The 20,139-nt window shown below is 35.8% G+C and overlaps 2 protein-coding genes across 10 annotated transcripts in view; one reads left to right on the top strand and one right to left on the bottom strand.

Annotated features, from left to right (window-relative positions):
- adarb2 (adenosine deaminase RNA specific B2 (inactive)) overlaps window positions 1–20,139 on the top strand; it is a 619,893-nt gene that overhangs the window by 185,500 nt on the left and 414,254 nt on the right. For all 7 annotated transcript variants that reach the window (XM_087309035.1, XM_087309033.1, XM_087309038.1 and 4 more), the window contains one exon: window positions 984–1,115. The gene's annotated coding sequence lies outside the window, so the exon portion shown is untranslated. The remainder of the gene's footprint in view (window positions 1–983; window positions 1,116–20,139) is intronic.
- Window positions 1–20,139, bottom strand: part of ifnu (class II cytokine, IFN-u) — a 121,914-nt gene that overhangs the window by 3,256 nt on the left and 98,519 nt on the right. The window contains exons 5-6 of one of the 3 annotated variants that reach the window (XM_087309066.1): window positions 953–1,185; window positions 13–133 (exon numbers count right to left, since the gene is read on the bottom strand). In XM_087309066.1, coding sequence (XP_087165192.1) covers window positions 13–129 — 117 coding nt within the window. In that variant the 5' untranslated portion in view covers window positions 130–133; window positions 953–1,185. Of the gene's footprint in view, window positions 1–12; window positions 167–952; window positions 1,186–7,252; window positions 7,589–20,139 lie in introns of those variants that run through there. The other 2 variants (XM_087309067.1, XR_015524684.1) reach the window with 2 other exon arrangements.

The following is a 20,139-nucleotide window of genomic DNA, read 5'->3' as shown; positions in this document are numbered from 1 at the left end:
AAAGAAATTTACCATTGAATTTAAAGTTTGAATGAGATGTCCCCATTTGATGTGTCTGGTGCACTCCTTATGCGCTTGCAGAAATGAGATGAACATACTGATGATGATGACGATTCTAATCCAGGCCATTTTTCTGAAAAGAAACAAGAAATGTTGAAAACAAGAAAAGCACTGAAAATTGTACAAGTAATATTGAATTGAAGATATATCTATTGAAGACACCAACTAAAATGTCATTCAGTATAGCAAATTGTTTAAATACTAAAAAAATCTTCAGGTGTCAGCAAGATTTTAATAATTTATTACACAATAAAAGTTATAATTATAACTGAATTATATATTTTAATACCTACAATTCAAAATATGCTTTACCAACTATTTTTTTGGCATAATATATATAACACTGAATGACAATGGAACATTATTTCACTCATATTTTGACATTTTCACATCTCATTGACATTTTACATCTTATAAAATCATATTATTATACATCCTTCATTTCTAAACCCAACTACTAACTTAACAACTCTTCATTAGATGCTGATTAGCCATTTATTATGCGAAAATCTTAATTGATGGTTTGCTAATAGTGTGGATTACATGGATGTACATTAAAATAAAATAAAATCTTTAGTGCCTTTAAAAAAAGAACAAGACTGTGTCTTTATAAGTGACAAGTTGCCTTTACTTAAAAAGTGTGTAGGCCTTTTGTAAATTGGAAATGTTTAGTTGACCAAACTTATTTTTTACAAGTATGCACATAGTTAATGTATTTAATTTTAAAGCCACAGGTTTACTCAGTTTTTTAAAGTCAAACGTTACCTAAATGCTTTTACAGTGTTCTATATATATAATCACTTTAGTCATTTATATTTGATGCACAAAAAGACGTATTTTGTACGTAACAGTCAAAAATGATCCAAAGTATGACATTTGTGAAGATTCTCACCTTCTCTTGTTGTTCTTCTTCTTCTTTCCAGTGAGGGTTTCTGAGATGCTCTGAGATGCTGATGTGACATTGTGCTGTGGCTTTTATACCTTATACCGCACATGCACACCTGCCAAGCTGGGTCAAAGTGAAACAGGCCGAAAACACTGACCACACCTGTCAGGTAAGGTAGAAATGAAACGGATGCTCTTTTTTTTTGGATGCTCAACTTCTGGTATTCCTCAAGGAAGTTCCTGTCAGTGGAAAAATGTGGGGGCGTTTCAACTGATACTGGGTTACCGTTTCACTGTTATGTTTATTATTTTACTTTATTTGTTTATCTCACTGTGTAACTAGATAGCTTACTTACTAACTTACTCTAGATCTAAGTAACTGACTTATCCGATATATATATATATATATATATATATATATATATATATATATATATATATATATTGATAGTTAATGTCTGAATTATTCGCCTCCCTGTTTATTTTTTCCCCAATTTTAACACATTTCTAAACATAATAGTTTCAATAACTCATCTCTAATAACTGATTTATTTTATCTTTGCCATGATGACAGTAAATAATATTTGACTAGATATTTTTCAAGACACTTCTACACAGCTTAAAGTGACATTTAAAGGCCTAACTAGGTTAATAAGGTTAAATAGGCAGGTTAGGGTAATTAGCCAAGTTATTGTATAATGATGGTATCGTAAAAAATATACCTTAAAGAAGGAAATATATTTTGACCCCAAAATGTTTTTTTTTTTAATTAAAAACTTTTTATTTTAGCCTAAAATTATTTTTTATTTTTATTCTGTTTTAGTTGGCCAAATAAAACAGATAAGACTTTCTTCAGAAGATAAAATACCATCAGAAATACTGTGAAAGCTAATATTGGTTTATTTTGATTTATCAAGTGCTGAGTTGCTTTTTATAAGCATTTATATTCAAGATATTATCTCAACAATCAATCAATGAAAATGCTTTTAATTGGAAAAGTACACGAATGTGCTGAAAAATAAAACGCATTACGAGAAAAGTCAGCAGCTGTAACGGTAAAGCATTGTTGCATTATTTTATCAGCAGCATAAGATGCATTGTTATGTTGCGGTTGACATAACATAATCTCCCTGCGGCACTGGAGGTTCCTTGATCATGTCAAATCTGTGACGTGCTGTTATAGTGAAAGTGGGAGGGGAGTTTGTGCTGGAAATGAAAGTGAAAACATTTGCTGACGCAAGAGATTCACAACTGAACAGCAGTTGGTGAAGATCCAACTATAGGACATTGGAACCATATCCGCCTACTGCTTTGTCAAACTACACTGTAAAAAAAAAATGCCCACACAGTGGATTTGTGCTGGGACAACATCAATGAATTAAGTTAACTGATTCGTTTTTACAATTTCCAGTGGATTAAATGTAAAACAATTAAGTTGTCTAAAAAAAAAAAACAAGAATTGTTGTTTCAGCTAATTTCTAAAAGGTAGTTTTAGCAAATTTAGCCAATTTTTTGAGTGTGCAAAAACATATCATTCCTTAAGGCTGTGTGTCCACAGAAACATTTTTGTTCTTAAGTCGAGCATTTATTTTCTGCTGTTTTCAATGTCTTTAAGGCACCTTCAGCATAGAGGTGCTGAGCAGGCATTTTTACAGTGCAAGTTAAAAAACGCATAGCTGATCAGTGTCACTTTTGAGCTAGTCATCCATCCATCCATCCATCCAGCCATCCATCCATCCATCCATCCATCGACCTATTCATCCATCCATCCATCCATCCATCCATCCATCCATCCATCCATCCATTAATCCATAGATCCACTAATCCATCTATCCATCCATCCATCCACCAATCCATCCATTCATCCATCCATCCATCCATCCATCCATCCATCCACCTATTCATCCATCCATCCATCCACCTATCCATCCATCCATCCATCCATCCTTCCTTTCATCCACTAATTAGCTAACCATCCACCAATCCATCCATCCACCCACCCACCCATCCATCCATCCATCCACCCATCCATCCATCCACCCATCCATCCATCCACCCATCCATCCATCCATCCATCCACCCACCCATCCGTCCATCCATCCATCCATCCATCCATCCATCCATCCATCCAGCTGTCTATCTAGCTGTCTGTCTGTCTGTCTGTCTGTCTGTATATCTATCTATCCGTCCGTCCAACCATCCATCTTTGCTCAGTAGCTCACTTAGTATGATATTGTTCTTCATGTCTGGTGAAGCTCGGCCTATAAAAGAGATAACAGTCTTTATTTTAACTTTACTGTAAGATGAGACTATTTTAACATGTTAATTTATAAAAACAACTATTAAGAATTAGCAAATAGCTCATTATTTTAACTCATTATTTGTTATTCATTAACTACATTAATATATGTTAGTAAGCTTTTTATAAATACAGCTACAAGTGCTGTATTCTAGTCTTATGTTTATGTGTGTAATGTGCTTAATGACTGTTTTTTCATACTTTGTAATGATTCAGTTTTCATAACTAAATTAATATTGCAGTATTTACAAACCAGTTATTACAAAATACTTGGTGTTTTTTTTTAAGATCATTCAGAATGCGTAAGTTAATGATTAATGACCTATTTAAATTAGCATTTAGATATCTTATGATTCAGGCATATATTAATAATTACTTCATATGTTAATAAATGCTTGATTAACTCAACTTAGTTATAACTTAAACTGGAAATAATCAAGGTTTTTTTAGAGGTGTAGTTGAAGATGCAGCTATTTGCCAGAAAATGCTCCAAGGTGATGCTCTGATGCTTCATTATTGGAAAATAAAACTGAAACTAGTTGAAAAGAAAAAGCTCCCAAACACTATACTGCATAAAGCATCACTACAAGGAATAAAACCTGTGTCGACATGCACCACACAGCACTGTTCCTTGAAACCATGATGAAAGTATGTTATCTTGTCATTCATCTACAGCAGGGATGTAATGTTGGCAGCAAAATGTCACTTGGTAGTTTTTTTTTTTATGTGGAAAGTACAAGTACTTGTTTACATTAATAACTATATACATAGATACTATTACCCTATAGTGTAAAAATGTAATGAAAAAAAACTAATATTTTTATGTTGCTTTAACTTATTTTAATGAAAAGTTATATCTGAAATAACTGGTTTTGTTCAAGTGAATTGAAGTAAATGCTTTCATTTATTTCAACATAATTGATTTTATGTTGGGTGACACAGTGGGCTCTATTTAGACGATCCATTCGCAAAGTGCAAAGCACAGGGTGCAAATGCATTAAGGGCGTGCCAGAATCTTTTTTGCGCCGTGGCGCATGGTCTAAAAGGGTTGAGTTTATTTTCTTAATGAGTTATAGTTATGAGTTATTGTTCTTTATAAGTTATATACAACGCTTCACTAGCAAGAAAACAATTGCACAGAGCATATACAGCGTGAGAATGAGAGATGAGCCTCCTCATAATCTACTTTCGCTCTCGTGGATAGGGAAACCTTTACGCACAAACATCAATTAGCCTGTAAATAATTAATTTAATTTGTTAAGCGCAAAGTTTTGTTTCAAAACTATTTCTAAATTCAGTTCTAATTTCCAGCAAACAAAAAAATTAACAATAATAACAAAGTGTGTTTAAAAAACAGAGTTATATACAAATACATATGCTGTGCCTCATATGGTCTATAACCTGACAGGTGGGCAAATCTAAGCTTGTTTTTAATAAAACAAATATAAATATGCATATAATAAATAATACTGCTAATAATAATAACATTATACAAAAGCAAATTGTTATGAATGAACTGAAAAAGCCTCCCGAGATGAAGAAGACATGAAAGGATGGTTTTTATATTTATGTAGGCTAAAAAAGAATATGTTTTGTAATATTTTAATTCTTTATATTTATATCCTATATATATTCTTATTATATCCTACATATATCCTTAATATCTTAATTCTTTTTCATATGTAAAGATATTTGCGTATTGCTGTAATTTCTGTTAAGCAATGTGTAAGTGAGGCGCTCAACTAACGCAATCTGCGCTGGACTTTAGACCGGCTTTGTTCTGGTCTATAGAAAATAGCGACGCACTAGCAATGCGCCTCAAAATGCCTCCTTTTTTAGACCAGAACGCCTATGGGCGCACATATGAGCGTGAATGCATTTGCTATTTAAACAGCGTGCTGCAAAACATCAAAACGACTCTTGCGCCGAGCTGAAACTAGCAAACAACAATTGCGTCGCGCCTTGCGCCACATTTCACCAGGTGTATAATAGGGCCCAGTGACTTATTATCTCACAGCAAGAAGGTTGCTGGTTTGAGCCACGACTGGGTCAGCTGGCATTTCTGTATAGAGTTTGCATGTTCTCCCCGTGTTGGCGTGGGTTTCTTTCTGGTGCTCCGGTTCCCCCCAGTCCAAAGGCATGATGCGCTATAAGTGAATTAAATAAACTAAATTGGCCATAGTGTGTGAATCCCAGTACTGGGTTGCAGCTGGAAGGGCATCTGCTGTGTAAAACATGTTTGATAAGTTGGCGGTTCATTCCACTGTGGCGAACCCTAATGGATAAAGGGACTAAGCCGAAGGAAAATAAATAAATGAATAAATGGTTTTATGTTTTAAATCTAGTGAAAAGAGCAAGTAAAACGCAGGTTAAAAACACTTTTGCAACTGCATTTTCCGCAAGCAAATCGTTAAAAGCTTTAGCTGTCTGCAGATCTGATCGGAAATCATTATCTGACTGACTTTGATCCCTGCTTGATTGGTCAGGATGACAGTGTTGTCACTGGTCATTTCCACAGACAATTGATTTATTCGGAAGAGGTTTAAAGATTAGAAATACATGAGTAGTTGTCCCTTGCTTTAGGATTGGTTCAGTTTTTCATTAACACTTTTTCCATCCAAAATTTAAAAATTGGATTTGCATCAATTCAATTCACATAAAAGATCATAGTAAATTGGAACAGTGTAGTTCAGTTTTTGTTAGTGTTTAAGTTCAGTTCAGTTCTGTGCGGTTTAATAATCACAACTTGGAGTCTAAACACTGTAGAGCAAATCCATCAATGTGTAGCTCTACCGATCCCAAACCATGCAAGCTAGTGGCCACAGCGGAGAGGGGGAAAGAAAATTTCACAAATTGGCGAAAGTGAAGAAAAAAAACCTTGTGAGAAACCGGACTCAGTTGGGCTAGACCAGTTTAATTTCCCCACTGGCCAAAGGCATCAATACCTTTTTATCAAATGTTTTTTTTTTTTTCACTGTATTCTGTTGCAGTTCTTTTTATTTTATTTTAAAAAGCTACAAGTACACATGATCTGTTAAAATTTGTCTTTTTCTTTGGGAGCATTAACAAAATTATTCAATAAATGTGTTTCCATCATTCACGTCTTGTTATCATATAAAATATTATGCAGCTCATTTAAACGTTTTACGATTTTTTGTGCATTTTGGCATTTCCTATTGTGTGATATTCTAAAAACAAATGCACAAAAAATGTAAATAAACCCCCTAAAAATCTCTACTATCACAGTAAAGAAATGGCAGCTAGAAGCACCAGTGTACGGCTCTGATTTTGCAGGAAAGCTACTTTAATCTGCAGCAGTATGCTACTGTTAAACATATTACAGTACTGTGATGTTGAAATGGAGCGACACAGTGGCTCAGTGGTTAGCACTGTGGCCTCACAGCAAGAAGGTCGCTGATTCGAGTCCCGGCTGGGTCATTTCTGTGTGGAGTTTGCATGTTCTCCCCATGTTGGTGTGGGTTTGCTCCGGTTTCCCCCAAAGTCCAAACACATGCGCTAGAGGTGAATTGGAGGAACTAAATTGACTGTAGTGTGTGAGCGTGTGTGAATGTGAGAGTGTATGGGTGTTTCCCAGTACAATAAGCAAGAGCAAATAATTCTGACTTAAACTCTGTATGTAACTATATTTGATGTATGCTTTTACAGCGGTACATTTTCAGAATTCACAACAATGCATCAAATTGTTTAAATAATTAGCAATATGATGTATTGTATGCTTTTAGCAACACACAGCCTGTGTGCGGTATCAGTTACAGATCGCAGGAGTGCATAGGAATGCTAAACAATCCTTCATGCACAGAGGTGACGTCGTTTTTTTTTTTCGGGAAAGATTGACAATGTAAATCGTGAAACCTGTTTGAGCGGTAAAGCACAGTGTCGGAAAGATGTCAAAAACAAGTCAATCAAAAACATAATTGCCCACATTGGTTTCTGTGCAGAACATTCGCAAACTTGTATTCAATAGAAATACAGGAAACGTGATAAGTTGAGTTTATAGGTTTCTCAGAAATGCAAATGCTTTATTGACAATAAACAGGCCTGTGTTTTGTCATGGCTTAGATATAAGGTGTGATCTAGAAATGCACTTATAAACACTTGAGCCTGCTAAAATATAAATAAATGAAAGATACATCATTAAAATGTTAATTACTACTTTTGTATGAGCATAAAAAACAGTGTCTCAGTGGTTAGCACTGTTGTCTCACAGCAAGAAGGTAGCTGGTTCGAGTCCCGGCTGAGCCAGTTGGCATTTCTATGTGGAGTTTGTATGTTCTCCCTTTGTTGACGTGGGTTTCCTCCGTGTGTTCCGGTTTCCACCACAGTCTGAACACATGCAGTATAGGTGAATTCAATTAACTAAATTGGCTGAAGTGTATGTGTGTGTGTGAATGAGTGTGTATGGGTGTATTCCCAGTACTGGGTTGCAGCTGGAGGGCATCCGCTGCTTAAAACACATGCTGAAAAGTTGGTGGTTCATTCCGCTGTGGGGACCTCTGAAATAGAGCCTTGGTTTATACTTCTGCATCGAGTGATCGGTGTGACCCACAGCGTCTGCCTTGTGTGTAGCCATGCATTTATACTTCCGAGTGCTGTTTGTGTTGCTCTGCAATAACACTTCTGAAATGCTAGCTGTCAGTCGGTGTTCATGCTACTCTGTGTTGAGTATCTTCGAGGGTGTTTTGTTTTTTCTGAATGATACCTTAATGTACAGTAGATAAAACTTGCACATTCAGAGGTGGGAATTGGCGGACGTGCAGCAACTGTAATCTTAAGGTAAACACAAAACAAAAGTTTCCATCTGGAGCTCCTTCACGGGACTCGACACTTGTTAACACTCGCTCCATCGGGCTCGCAGCTCTCAGCTCCACCCATACTTGTCAAAGTTACCAAGTTGACCAATCGCAAAGCTTGCGTTACTTGTTGTTGTGATTGTTCGAGAGGAAAACGCATCAGCGTCAGTGTCAGCCATGGTGAAGGGCTATGCGACCACAGGTAGGCTGTGCCAGATCATACGCGAGCAGTTGACGCAGAAGTATAAATCAGCTTGAAGCTTAAGGAAAATGAATGAATGGATGAGCATAAAAAATTATACAAAATGATTTTATAAATGCATCTTTTTTTACACGTAAATGTTATGTATAATATTCAGTGAGACCAGGCTGAATTGGAAATGTATTTATTTGATGTATTATTTGATATTTTCAGTCTTTAGTTTGAAATGTAATATTTTTATATATTAAATATGTGCAGTTTTTCAAACTTGCGTTATATTTAGAGTTTTTACACACAGCTTGCAACCTTTTTACTACATCAATATACAAAATATCTTATTTTCTTCGTCTTTTCCTCAGTTTTGTTGCGTATTTTGTTGACACATGCAGTTGAAGTCAAAACAGCTAGGCCTCATGTCAAATTAAAATTATTCGAAAAATGTTTCCCTGGTTCTGTTTAACGAGACGTTTTAATGACTAATTTCTAATATACCTATTTCTTTTGTCTTTGGTTTGTTGCCAGTACATAATATTTTACTAGATATTTTGCAAGATACTAGTATTGAGCTTAAAGTGCCATTTAAAGGCTTAATTAGTTAACCTTACTGCTGTGTTCGGGTCAAATCTGACCGGATTTACAACTTAAATCACTCATAAATATTGTTTTGCATCTGATTGCCTTAAGGCCTTATGATATCCTCCCCACTCTGCACTTGAACATATTAAAGTGATGATCACCTCTTTCATTCAATTTTGAGTGTTTTAATCAAGCTTGTTACACCTGTGCTGTTCCCGGTCAAAAGTGAGCACCATAGGAAATGAATGGGTATCCAGACTATATTCATCCATTAAACAGAAAACATTCTCTTACACACCACCCAAACTCACTCACTCCCTCACTAACTTCTTTCTTTCAGCCTCGTTCATCTCTGTAGCTGGAGCACTTTTAGCGAAGCTTCGCATCAAAAATTTTATTTAATTAGACCATTAGCATCCTGCTCAAAAATGGCCAAAGTATATCTAGTGCTAGTTCTGTGTCCATGCTCATCATCTATAACGTCAGTCCCTATATTAGTATGCTAATACAGTCCAATTGATGAACTAAATGAGAATTTGAGCATTCAACATACTGGAAAGTATACTGTTTTGTTGTGCTTTGCTTGTTGATAAATCATTCAGATGGATCAAAATTGTAATTTCTTTGGTCAGACCCTGTGATAGTTATTTTAGCGAGCTAATGAAACAAAATGTTTTGATTTCTGTCATCTATTCCTAATTGTAAGGGGGCTAATAATATTGACCTTAAAAATAAATTTTAAATGAGAGCTTAGCCAAGCTAAAAGAAATACTATTTTCTAGATATTATAGACAATACTGTTAAACCTTGAGAAATATTTGAACAATAAATTATATATATATATATATATATATATATATATATATATATATATATATATATATATATATATATATATTCGTTTCTTTTCTTTTTCGGTTTCACATTCCAATTCAACTGAAACAGCATTACAGGGATAATTCTTTATGACAGTTGCCTTGCTCCAGGCGTTAGTCATAGTAGGGGCATCCCAGAACAGTTTAGCTTTGGTTCAACTTCCAGAGTTTCCAACATTGATTGATGTTGAACCCACAACCTTCAGACTGCCAGCCTTCAAGATGTTATTTAACAGTTACAGTATATAATGTTTAGTGATTAAATAAGCACACAATTGCACAAAACAGCAGATTTTGCTCTTTGAATATACATAGCTTACTTTCCATAAGTACAAACCACGATTAATTTCATTTTTTGAGCAGCTGTTATGTTTTTGTTTTGTTTAAAATGCATACGGTTGTCTATAATAGCAGTTTTCTGGTGCTGAGTTTCACCAAATTGATTCTGAATGATAATGCAGATTACTTTCAGTGTTGTGCTGCTGGTCTGACTTAAATAAATTAGTGTTTAAAATGACTTTTTGGGCGAGGCAGTGGCGCAGTAGGTAGTGCTGTCGCCTCACAGCAAGAAGGTCGCTGGTTCGAACCTCGGCTCAGTTGGTGTTTCTATGTGGAGTTTGCATGTTCTCCCTGCCTTCGCGTGGGTTTACTCCGGGTGCTCCGGTTTCCCCCACAGTCCAAAGACATGCGGTACAGGTGAATTGGGTAGGTTAAATTGTCCGTAGTGTATGAGTGTGTGTGTGGATGTTTCCCAGAGATGGGTTGCGGCTGGAAGGGCATCCGCTGCGTAAAAACTTGCTGGATAAGTTGGTGGTTCATTCCGCTGTGGCGACCCCGGATTAATAAAGGGACTAAGCCGACAGGAAAATAATGAATGAATGAATGAATGAATGAATGACTTTTTGTTTAAGTTTGTCTTGGGTTTTAGTTGTAAAAAAATGCAAATGAATTAAAATTGTGAAGTTGATCAGCAGTGTATACTCATTGTAGCACTGAAATGACGGGAGCATTAAAATGTTGTTTGGAAAAGTTACTTTTAAACAGTAATGCTTTATTTTTTGGTGTAAGTAGTAGACTGAGTTACTTTTTGAATGAAGTAACTGTAACTTATTTTAACTTGTAACTTGTTACTATTTTTCAGTATCTAGTAGAGCTGCACAATTAATCGAAAAAAGATTGCGGTCTCGATTCGACCCCCTAGACCATCTTAATCCAGCATTTCTACGATTCTGTCAATCATATTTTTAAGTTCAGGGCAGAAGAAAACGCGGCCGCACAGGTCTTCACATAGGTGTGAAGACACATAGGGCTGAACATAGGTTTAATATACCGATAACACTTTACAATAAGGTTCATTAGTTAATGCATTTACTAACATGAACTAATCATGAACAACACTTGTACAGCATTTATTAATTATATTTGAACATTTACTAATGCATTAATCACATTCAAGTCCATGCTTGTTAACATTAGTTAATGCACCATGAGTTAACATGAACTAACAATGAACTACTGTATTTTCACTAACGTTTATTAACATGAATAAATACTGTAGTAAATGTATTGTTCAATGTTTGTTCATGTTAGTAAATGCATTACTTAACATTAACTAATGAACCTTATTGTAAAGTGTGACCAACATATCTTAAGTAGGATTGTAAAAAAATTGATTTGTTGCATTCTCCCATTCTCTGCGCTCTACGTTTGCCCAACTATGATGACTTCCACTACTGAGAAACCCGAAAATGTGAAGAGTCCATTGACTGAATGTTCACTTTTTTTGGGTGAACTATCTCTTTAAGACCAAATACATGTTGTACTTCACAAGTAAGTGTGATTTTTATGATGCGGTGTAATTTTACATTTGTTTGGCTAATGATCAGCGCCCCCATTGACCATCTATCCGCAGGAACCCGCTGGTCCATTAAATAAACTATTAGTCCTCGCTCATGAGAATCATATTACTGCTGCCTGCGAGTCTGATAGGAAGACAATGAGCTGATGCTTATTTTCACATTGAACTTACAGTTTAGTGTGGCAGAACGAAGAGGGTCTGCATGTGTGGGGAAAACCGTGTGCATTAATTACCTGCCCGCAGATTCTGTGTTTCCACTCGCATTCTGTTGTTTATTTGATCCATCTTGAAGAGTAACTTATAGATTGAAAGCTTCAATTGGACAACACAGATAAAGCTTTGTAAATGGTTTATGTTGGACACGTAAACTACTATTCTATTCAGCCCCTGTAAGATATAAACTTACCGGCCACTTTAGTAGGTACACCTATCCAACTGCTTGTTATGCAAATTTCTAATCAGCCAATCACATGGCAGCAACTCATTGCATTTAGGCATGTAGACATGGTCAAGACGATCTGCTGCAGTTCAAACCAAAGCATCAGAATGGGGAAGAAAGGGGATTTAAATGACTTTGAATGTGGCATGGTTGTTGGTTCCAGACGTAGTATTTCAGAAACTGCTGATCTACTGGGATTTTGGTGTGGGGGATATTTCTTGGTACACTTTGGGCCCTTTAGTACCAATTGACATCGTATCTATACCACAGCCTACCTGAGTAGATCCAGCCTACCCAGTACTTGTGTTTCCAAGTACTGGGTTGCAGCTGGAAGGGCATCCGCTGTGTAAAGCATATGCTGGAATAGTTGGTGGTTCATTCCGCTGTAGCGACCCCTGATTAATTAACGGACTAAGCCGAAGGAAAATGAATGAAAATAAAATCAAATTAAAATAAAGAATAATAATTATAAATAATTTGAATAGTTTTATAAATGCTATTCCAGTATAATTCTGTCAAATATACAGATATTTCTTTCAACTCCAGTAAACTGAGTAAATCACATGTAAAATTTCTTCATATCCATCCAGCAGTATATTCAGGTTTCGGCAGGTTTCACCAAGTGAAATTTAAGACCGTCTTGTACCGTTTCAAGACTGTTATGAATTAAATTTCAGACTAAGCGCTAACATGGCTAATCTCTAAAGATTTATTTATTTATTCACCACAAATCTTAAGTAAATTTAAGTAATTTTAAGTGTCAAAACAAGCAAATAACTTACACTTAAGAATATATATATATATATATATATATATATATATATATATATATATATATATATATATAACAAACTATCCACAAGGGGAAACACAGTGGCTCAGTGGTTAGCACTGTCTCCTCTCAGCAAGACGGCCGCTGGTTTGAGTCTTGGCTGGATCCGTTGGCATTTTTGTGTGGAGTTTGCATGTTCACCCTGTTTGTTTGGGTTTCCTCTGGTTTCCCCCACAAGTCCAAAGACATGCAGTATAGTTGAATGGGTGTTAGGTTGTGGCTGGAAGGACATCCACTGGATAAGTTGGTGAATTGGGTTAGCTAAATTGTCCATAGCATATGACTGTGAAAGAGTGTGTATAGATGTTTCCCAGAGATGGGTTACGGCTGGAAGGGCATCCGCTGTGTAAAACATATGCTGGAATAGTTGGCGGTTCCTTCCGCTGTGGCGATCATTGATGTATAAAGGGGCTAAGCTGAAGGAAAATGAATGAATGAAGCTATCCACAACAAGCTTGTCCAGGTCAGTGTTCTCACCAGGTTGCTTTAAATGCATGGAGAACTTTAAACAAATGTTATTGTGAGGATAATTAAACCATGTTGGCAAATAAATTTAATAAATGCATCTTTTATTAAAGGTTTAATTAAGATGGACTGTTGGTGATTGGATGATGACATGGGCATAGAGAAATTAAAACAGTTTCAAATTATTTAAGACCTACAACAAAATATTTCAGTCAATTTAAGACTTATCAAGGCCTAAACATTTAGTCATTTGAATTTAAGACATTGTAAGACTTTATAAGACCCTCGAATAGCCTGTTATTTTCAGATTGTCTCTCAATAACTCTCGCCTGTTTTTAAAATTGTTGTGAGATGTATATGTTTGTACTAATTAAAAAAAAAATGCCTGTCATGTTTGAGTGTGAGCAGCAGAGGGCAGCAGAGACGCACAGAAAACACACACTTTCTCTTTAAACTCCACTAATAACTAAAGCACAGCTCATTCCCTACTCTACAATCATTCAAAAGATGAAGCACGATGCCTCTGAACGAAACAAATACCTAAAATAGACACATTTATTTATCATTTATCATAACGCATAAGCATGCTACTACCCAAAGTACTGTTTTATGCTGAGATATTGAGCTGTAATGAGCAGACTATTAAGAAGCATCTTGTTGTCTGAGTCATAATGGCACAAAAATGAACTAAGCTTTAAGTAAAGACTGCACTTCTCTCATAATGAAGAGTTTTGCATTAGGGACTGAATCAGTTTTTTAGTCTTAGCAAAGTAGACTGCCTTATAAAACCTCAGGAGAAGCATCAATAAGCAGTAGTAATGCATTATAAGAACTGGGAAGGAATTTATAAATGCATGTCGTAAGCAGTAACACTGATATATTACAAAACAAACTTAAATATTATTATTCAACTAAAGACAGTATGTAGTTTGATATTGTTTTTCTGTTTGGTAGGTTGAATTCTGACTTCAAACTGATGGCACGTTACAGTAATATGTGCAATAAAATTATCATTATATATTATGCACACACACACACACACACACACACACACACACACACACACACACACATATATAACCATACAGTTGAAGTCAGTATTATCAGCCCCCTGAATTATTAGCCCCCTGTTTATTTTTTCCCCAATTTCTGTTTAACAGAGAGATTTTTTTTCAACACATTTGTAAACATAATAGTTTTGATAATGATTTTTTAAATAAGTAATTTATTTTATCTTTGCCATGATGACAAGACAAGACACTTCTATACAGCTTAAAGTGACATTTAAAGGCTAAACTAGGTTAATTAATTAATTAAAAATTGCTTTTATTCTAGCCGCAATAAAATTATATATATATATATATTATATAATTATATATATATATATATAACATACAATTTACCTGGATTGTGTTAAAAGTATGGATGTATTTTTATTTTATTTAGTTAAATTCTATATTTATGCTATTATAACTTTATTTTTATAATTTAGATTGATCTATGTTTTTAGAATTTTGTGTTTTTAATTTTTGTGTTCTGTATTTTTTATGTAAATATTTATTTGTTATATTATATTGCATTTATTCATTTATCTGTATCTAATTACTTATTTATTTACATCCACATTATTTTTATTAATTTATTATTGCTTGTTTTTTTAAATTTATCTAATTAATTTTCTGCAAATCAAAATGAAAAATATTCCTTTGATATTTTAACAATAATATATCTTTAATTTTAAATTCAGATTGATTTATTTTTTCATTATATCTTTGGCTCAATCATTTTTCATATTTGTCCTGTTTTCCATCAAATAAAATTCTAAACATTCACAAATCAGGATATATTTACCAGAGATGCACATGAATTCATGTTTTCTGAAAGAAATAACCATAATAAGTGGGAAAAAAATTGTGTTTTCTCTAAAATAATAGCAGACATTTGCATAAATATTTGTTTTACACTGTATATGTTTGACTACGTTATATAGTACATTTAAAAGAAGTTGATTTCAAACTAAATAAATCAATAAACAATTCAAAATTATAGATTGTAAATAAAACAGATATTTGGAATATGATTCACAAAAAAGATATATTGCTCTTTTTTATTCAAATTTAAATGTCAATTTGTTTGTCAATTTTTTAATTATTGTTTCAGACTCATAAGTGTGCGTGTGTGTGCATGTGTGTGTTTGTGTGTGTGTGTGTCAATAATAATTCTTTAATACTATAATTCTTCTTTAATACTGTGCAGGAAGGTTCAGGATTTACAGCAGTTTTGCGCTACTGTATATGCTGATAAATATTCAATCAAAAAAGAAAGTTCCCAGGAATACTAGGCATGGTGGCTCAGTGGTTAGCACTGTCGCCTCACAGCAAGAAGGTCACTGGTTTGAGTCCCAGCTGCGTCAGTTGGCATTTTTGTGTGGAGCTTGCATGTTCTCCTCGTGTTGGTGTGGGTTTCCTCTGGGTGGGTGAATGAGAATGTATTAGTGTTTCTGGGTTGCAGGTTGAAGAGCAAACGCCGTGTTAAACATATGCTGGAATAGTTGGTGGTTCGTTCTACTGTGGCGACCCTTGATAAATAAGAGATTAAGTCAAAGAAAAATGAATGAATATGATATTGTTTATAGTAATATTTAACTATTTTAAATAAGTTATTTTTGCTTTTTTAATATAATTTAATAACAATAATCTATTATTGTTTATTTTAATCCCAAAACAATTAATGACATAATGTGTCTATATAAATATATGAATTCCAGTCTGACCGATGTTAGATTAAAACTCACTACCTGCATTTTGAGGAATCTTGTAAGCATCAGTAGCCAGCTTGACTGATGTACAGCAGAGAGTTCCTGTGACCCGTCGGCTCTGACAAGCATCAAAACATCACTGTTAGTGGCGGAGGAAATAATCAAAGTGTCATTTGGCTCAGAGCTGAAGCCTACAGTGGAGGATCCAGAACATGAGCGGCTCCAGGACTCAGAGATCAGCCAAAACCCTCGAGCCCCACAGAGAGAGCCCGACCTTGGGTGATGAACTCCAGCAAACAACAGTGAGAAACTAGGACATCGGTCAGATGGAGTCCGGCATCTTCTCTGAGACGAGCAAAGTCACTTGTTACTCACAGTTTGAATACTGCTGCATAGTTGAAGTCAAACTTATTAGGATTCATTTTTATTATTATTATTCATTATATTATTATATTATTAATTTATTTCAAATATTTCCCAAATGATGTTTAAGAGAGCAAGGGGTTTTCACAGTATTTCCTATAATATTTTTCTACTTCTGGAGAAAGTCTTATTTGTTTCATTTTGGCTAGAATAAAAGTAGTTTTAATAAAAAATAAATAAATAAAAAACATTGTAAGGTCAATGTTATTAGCCCCCTTAAGCTATTTTTCTTTTCGATTATCTAAAGAAAAGCCATTGTTATACAAGGATTTGCCTATAATTACCCTAGCTTTACCCTAATTAACCTAGTTAAGCCTTTAAATGTCACTTTAAGCTGAATACTAATATCTTAAAAATATCTATTAAAATACACACTATACTGCCATCATTCATGCATTCATTAATTAATTCATTCATTCATTCAGCTTAGTGATGGCTGTGAGAGACAAGCAACGAGAGCTGGCTATGTCTGTGAGAGGCTAGTGATGGCTGAGAGAGGCTAGCAACGAGAGCTAGCTATGTCTGTAAGAGACCTGTGATGTCTGTGTGTGACTAATGATAAACGTAAGACTAGCAACAATAGCTAGCTATGTCTGAGGGACTAGTGATGTCTGTGAGAGACTAGCAACAATAGCTAGCTATGTCTGAGAGACTAGTAATGTCTGTGAGAGGCTAGTGATGTCTGTAAACGACTAGCAACGGGAGCTTGCTATGTCTATGAGGGACTAGCAACAAGAGCTATCTATGTCTGAGAGACTAGCAACGAGAGCTACCTATGTCTGTGAGAGACTAGTAATGTCTGTAAGAGACTAGCAACGAGAGCTAGCTATGTCTGAGAGAGGCTTGTAATGACTGTGAGAGAATAGCAACGAGAGCTAGCTATGTCTGAGAGACTAGCAATAAGAGCAAACTATAACTGTAAGAGACTAGTAATGTCTGAGAGAGACTAGTAATCTCTGTGAGAGACTAGAAATGTGAGCTAGCTATGTCTGAGAGACTAGCAATAAGAGCTAGCTATGACTGTGAGAGACTAGCAATGTGAGCTAGCTATGTCAATGAGGGACTAGGAACGTGAGCTAGCTATGTCTCTGAGAGACTTGTGATGTCTGAACTAGCAATGTCCTGCTTCAATGCTAGCTTTAACATGCCACCTAGCGCATTTGCTAACTGTGCAATAGCAAGTATGCTTCATTCAGTAGCAGATTAGCATTAATTAACAGTTCCACTTGAACTGACAGATTCAAAATGCAGCCGAAAGAGTCGCGTCTCAGTTCCAACATGTGCAGTTATTGTTAAAGCAGTAGCTGGTGGTGAACTAGAGCGATGTTAACCTCTCAGGAACATCACGCCTCAGTAGTTCACCACCCATGCACACACCGATGCTAATGACGGAGAGCTCCACCATCACAAAGCACAATTTCACCCCAACACTTTCAGCCCAAATGGATTATTTCGGCCTCGCCAGGCACCGATTCTGAAGTTTTCCAGTGATTCATCTTACTATTAATAATGTCAGAGGATTTTGCGGCCCTCCAAATAAGATAATGATGAATTGGCACAGGGGAGCTAGCCCGGGCGCTAACGCTGTTTATATCGGCGCGAAAAGTTCTGTCAGGTCTGATAAATCTGATTCTGGAAATAGTTTATAAAGTAGCGAATTGATGTGTCGGGGTCACCAAAGGTGCCAAATTAATGTCACGAAATGGGCTTTGCTACCTGGGCCCTGATGAAAGCCAGGGGAAAGTCTTTTATATAAATTGTCTGTGTGGGGAGATCGAGTAAATGGGAAGAGGGAAGACACAGGGAGAGATAATGGTCAACGAGGCGTGGGTCAGCCTCCGAAAAAAGAGAGAGGAAGAGAAAGAGAGAGAGAGAGACTTCTCCATGGCGGCTGCTGAGCCCTGATCATTCATAATGGCAGCGCAGAGGCTGGCCTGTAAAGAAGAAAAATGAAAACTATTAAAGGGCCCCGTGTGCAATGTTGGCTTTGGCGTGTCAGCAATTATTACCCAGGGACACACTTCAGATCCTGAGACAAAAAAAAAATGGAGAGCTACTCTGAGAGAGGGAAATGAAACAGTGTTAGGGAAGAGAAATGCACTCGAGGTCAGCGCTTTAACTTTACATTTTCAGTAGCTGATATGTACATTATGTATACTTCCTTTGTGGCACGACGATGCTGAATTAATTTATAAACTTGAAACCAAGTGGTTGCTGTGCACTTGCATACGATGCTATTGAACTGCTGAACGTGTGTCTAAATCTTTGGTCCTGTTTTTGTATTAAAAGTAAAATGGTGTCAACATGATTTTGGACACATTTAAGGAACTGTATCACAGGTGTCAAACTCAGTTCCAAAAGGGCCGCAGCTCTGCACAGTTTAGTTCCATCCCTAATTAAACACACCTGATCAAACTAATTGAGTCCTTCAGGCTTGTTTGAAACCTACAGGTAAGTGTGTTGGAGCAGGGTTGGAACTAAACTGTGCAGGGCTTTGGCCCTCCAGGAATTGAGTTTGACACCCCTGAACAATATGAATGGAATATATGAACAATTCTTGGTTTTTAAACAAGGTAAATTTTCCCTTGCGTCAAAACCAGCTACATCCACGTCTGCCTTTTATGCCAAACCCTCTAAATCCACCTATTGGAACAGGACAGTTTAATTAGTTGAAAATGAAGATGCCATTAGAAATTATTTTATCAAACATAAAACACATTGCACAAACCACCTGATTTTAATATATATAAATCCGTCAAGTAAGTTGCGGTTCAAATAAGCATTGTAACTGTAGCATGTAACTGCTTCATTCAGTTGGGTTGAAAAAACCAACTTGAATCTGGGAGTTGATTCCTGTCCTGAAGTCCATTCCGGTATTAGGTATATTCGGAGTCAGGGAATCGACTCTTTTAAAGTAGGCTCCATATCTCTAGCCATCAGTCCTTTAGGGCGGGGCTTTCATTCATTTATAGCAGAGCTATCATTGCTATAGGGTGGAGCTATCAGTCCTTTAGGGCGGGTATATCAGTCCTTTAGGATGTGGCTATCATCCATTTAGGGCGGAGTTATCAGTCCTTTAGGGCAAACTATTAGTCATTTAGGGCAGAGCTATCAGTGCTATAGTGTGGGGCTGTCAGTCATTTAGGGTAGAGCTATCAGTCCTTTAGGGTGGGGCTATCAGTCATTTAGGGCGGAGCTATCAGTTCTATAGGGTGGGGCTATCAATCATTTATGACAGAGCTATTAGTCCTTTAGGGTGGAGCTATCAATCATTTAAGGTGGAGCTATCATGGTGCATCTCATAACTACCCCGCTTTCCTCCATTCTTCAATCTTCCTTCATTTTGTTATCAACACCCATCTTCCGATGATCCAATCAGTTTCCAATGGACAAAACATTGCACAGCCTTATTTGTTTTTTAATTTCTGGACCATTTCAATTGGACGTATGTCACTATATGGGAAAAAAGGACAATCTAAAACTTTCATTTCATTGATGCTTCTTGACAATGCAAACAACTAGTTTTTTAAGCCTCTCTTTTTTCTTAGACTAACTTTTAAATACATTCAATATATACTGTATATGTTATCTAATACTTTGAACTAGTGAAGAAAACAACATACTAGCAATTAACGTATTATGGTAATTCCACAATA

This window comes from Danio rerio, chromosome 24 (genome assembly GCF_052040795.2).
Source record: "Danio rerio strain M-AB ecotype USA chromosome 24, GRCz13ab, whole genome shotgun sequence".
NCBI lineage: Eukaryota > Metazoa > Chordata > Actinopteri > Cypriniformes > Danionidae > Danio > Danio rerio.
This window is presented reverse-complemented; position numbering and strand designations above follow the sequence as displayed.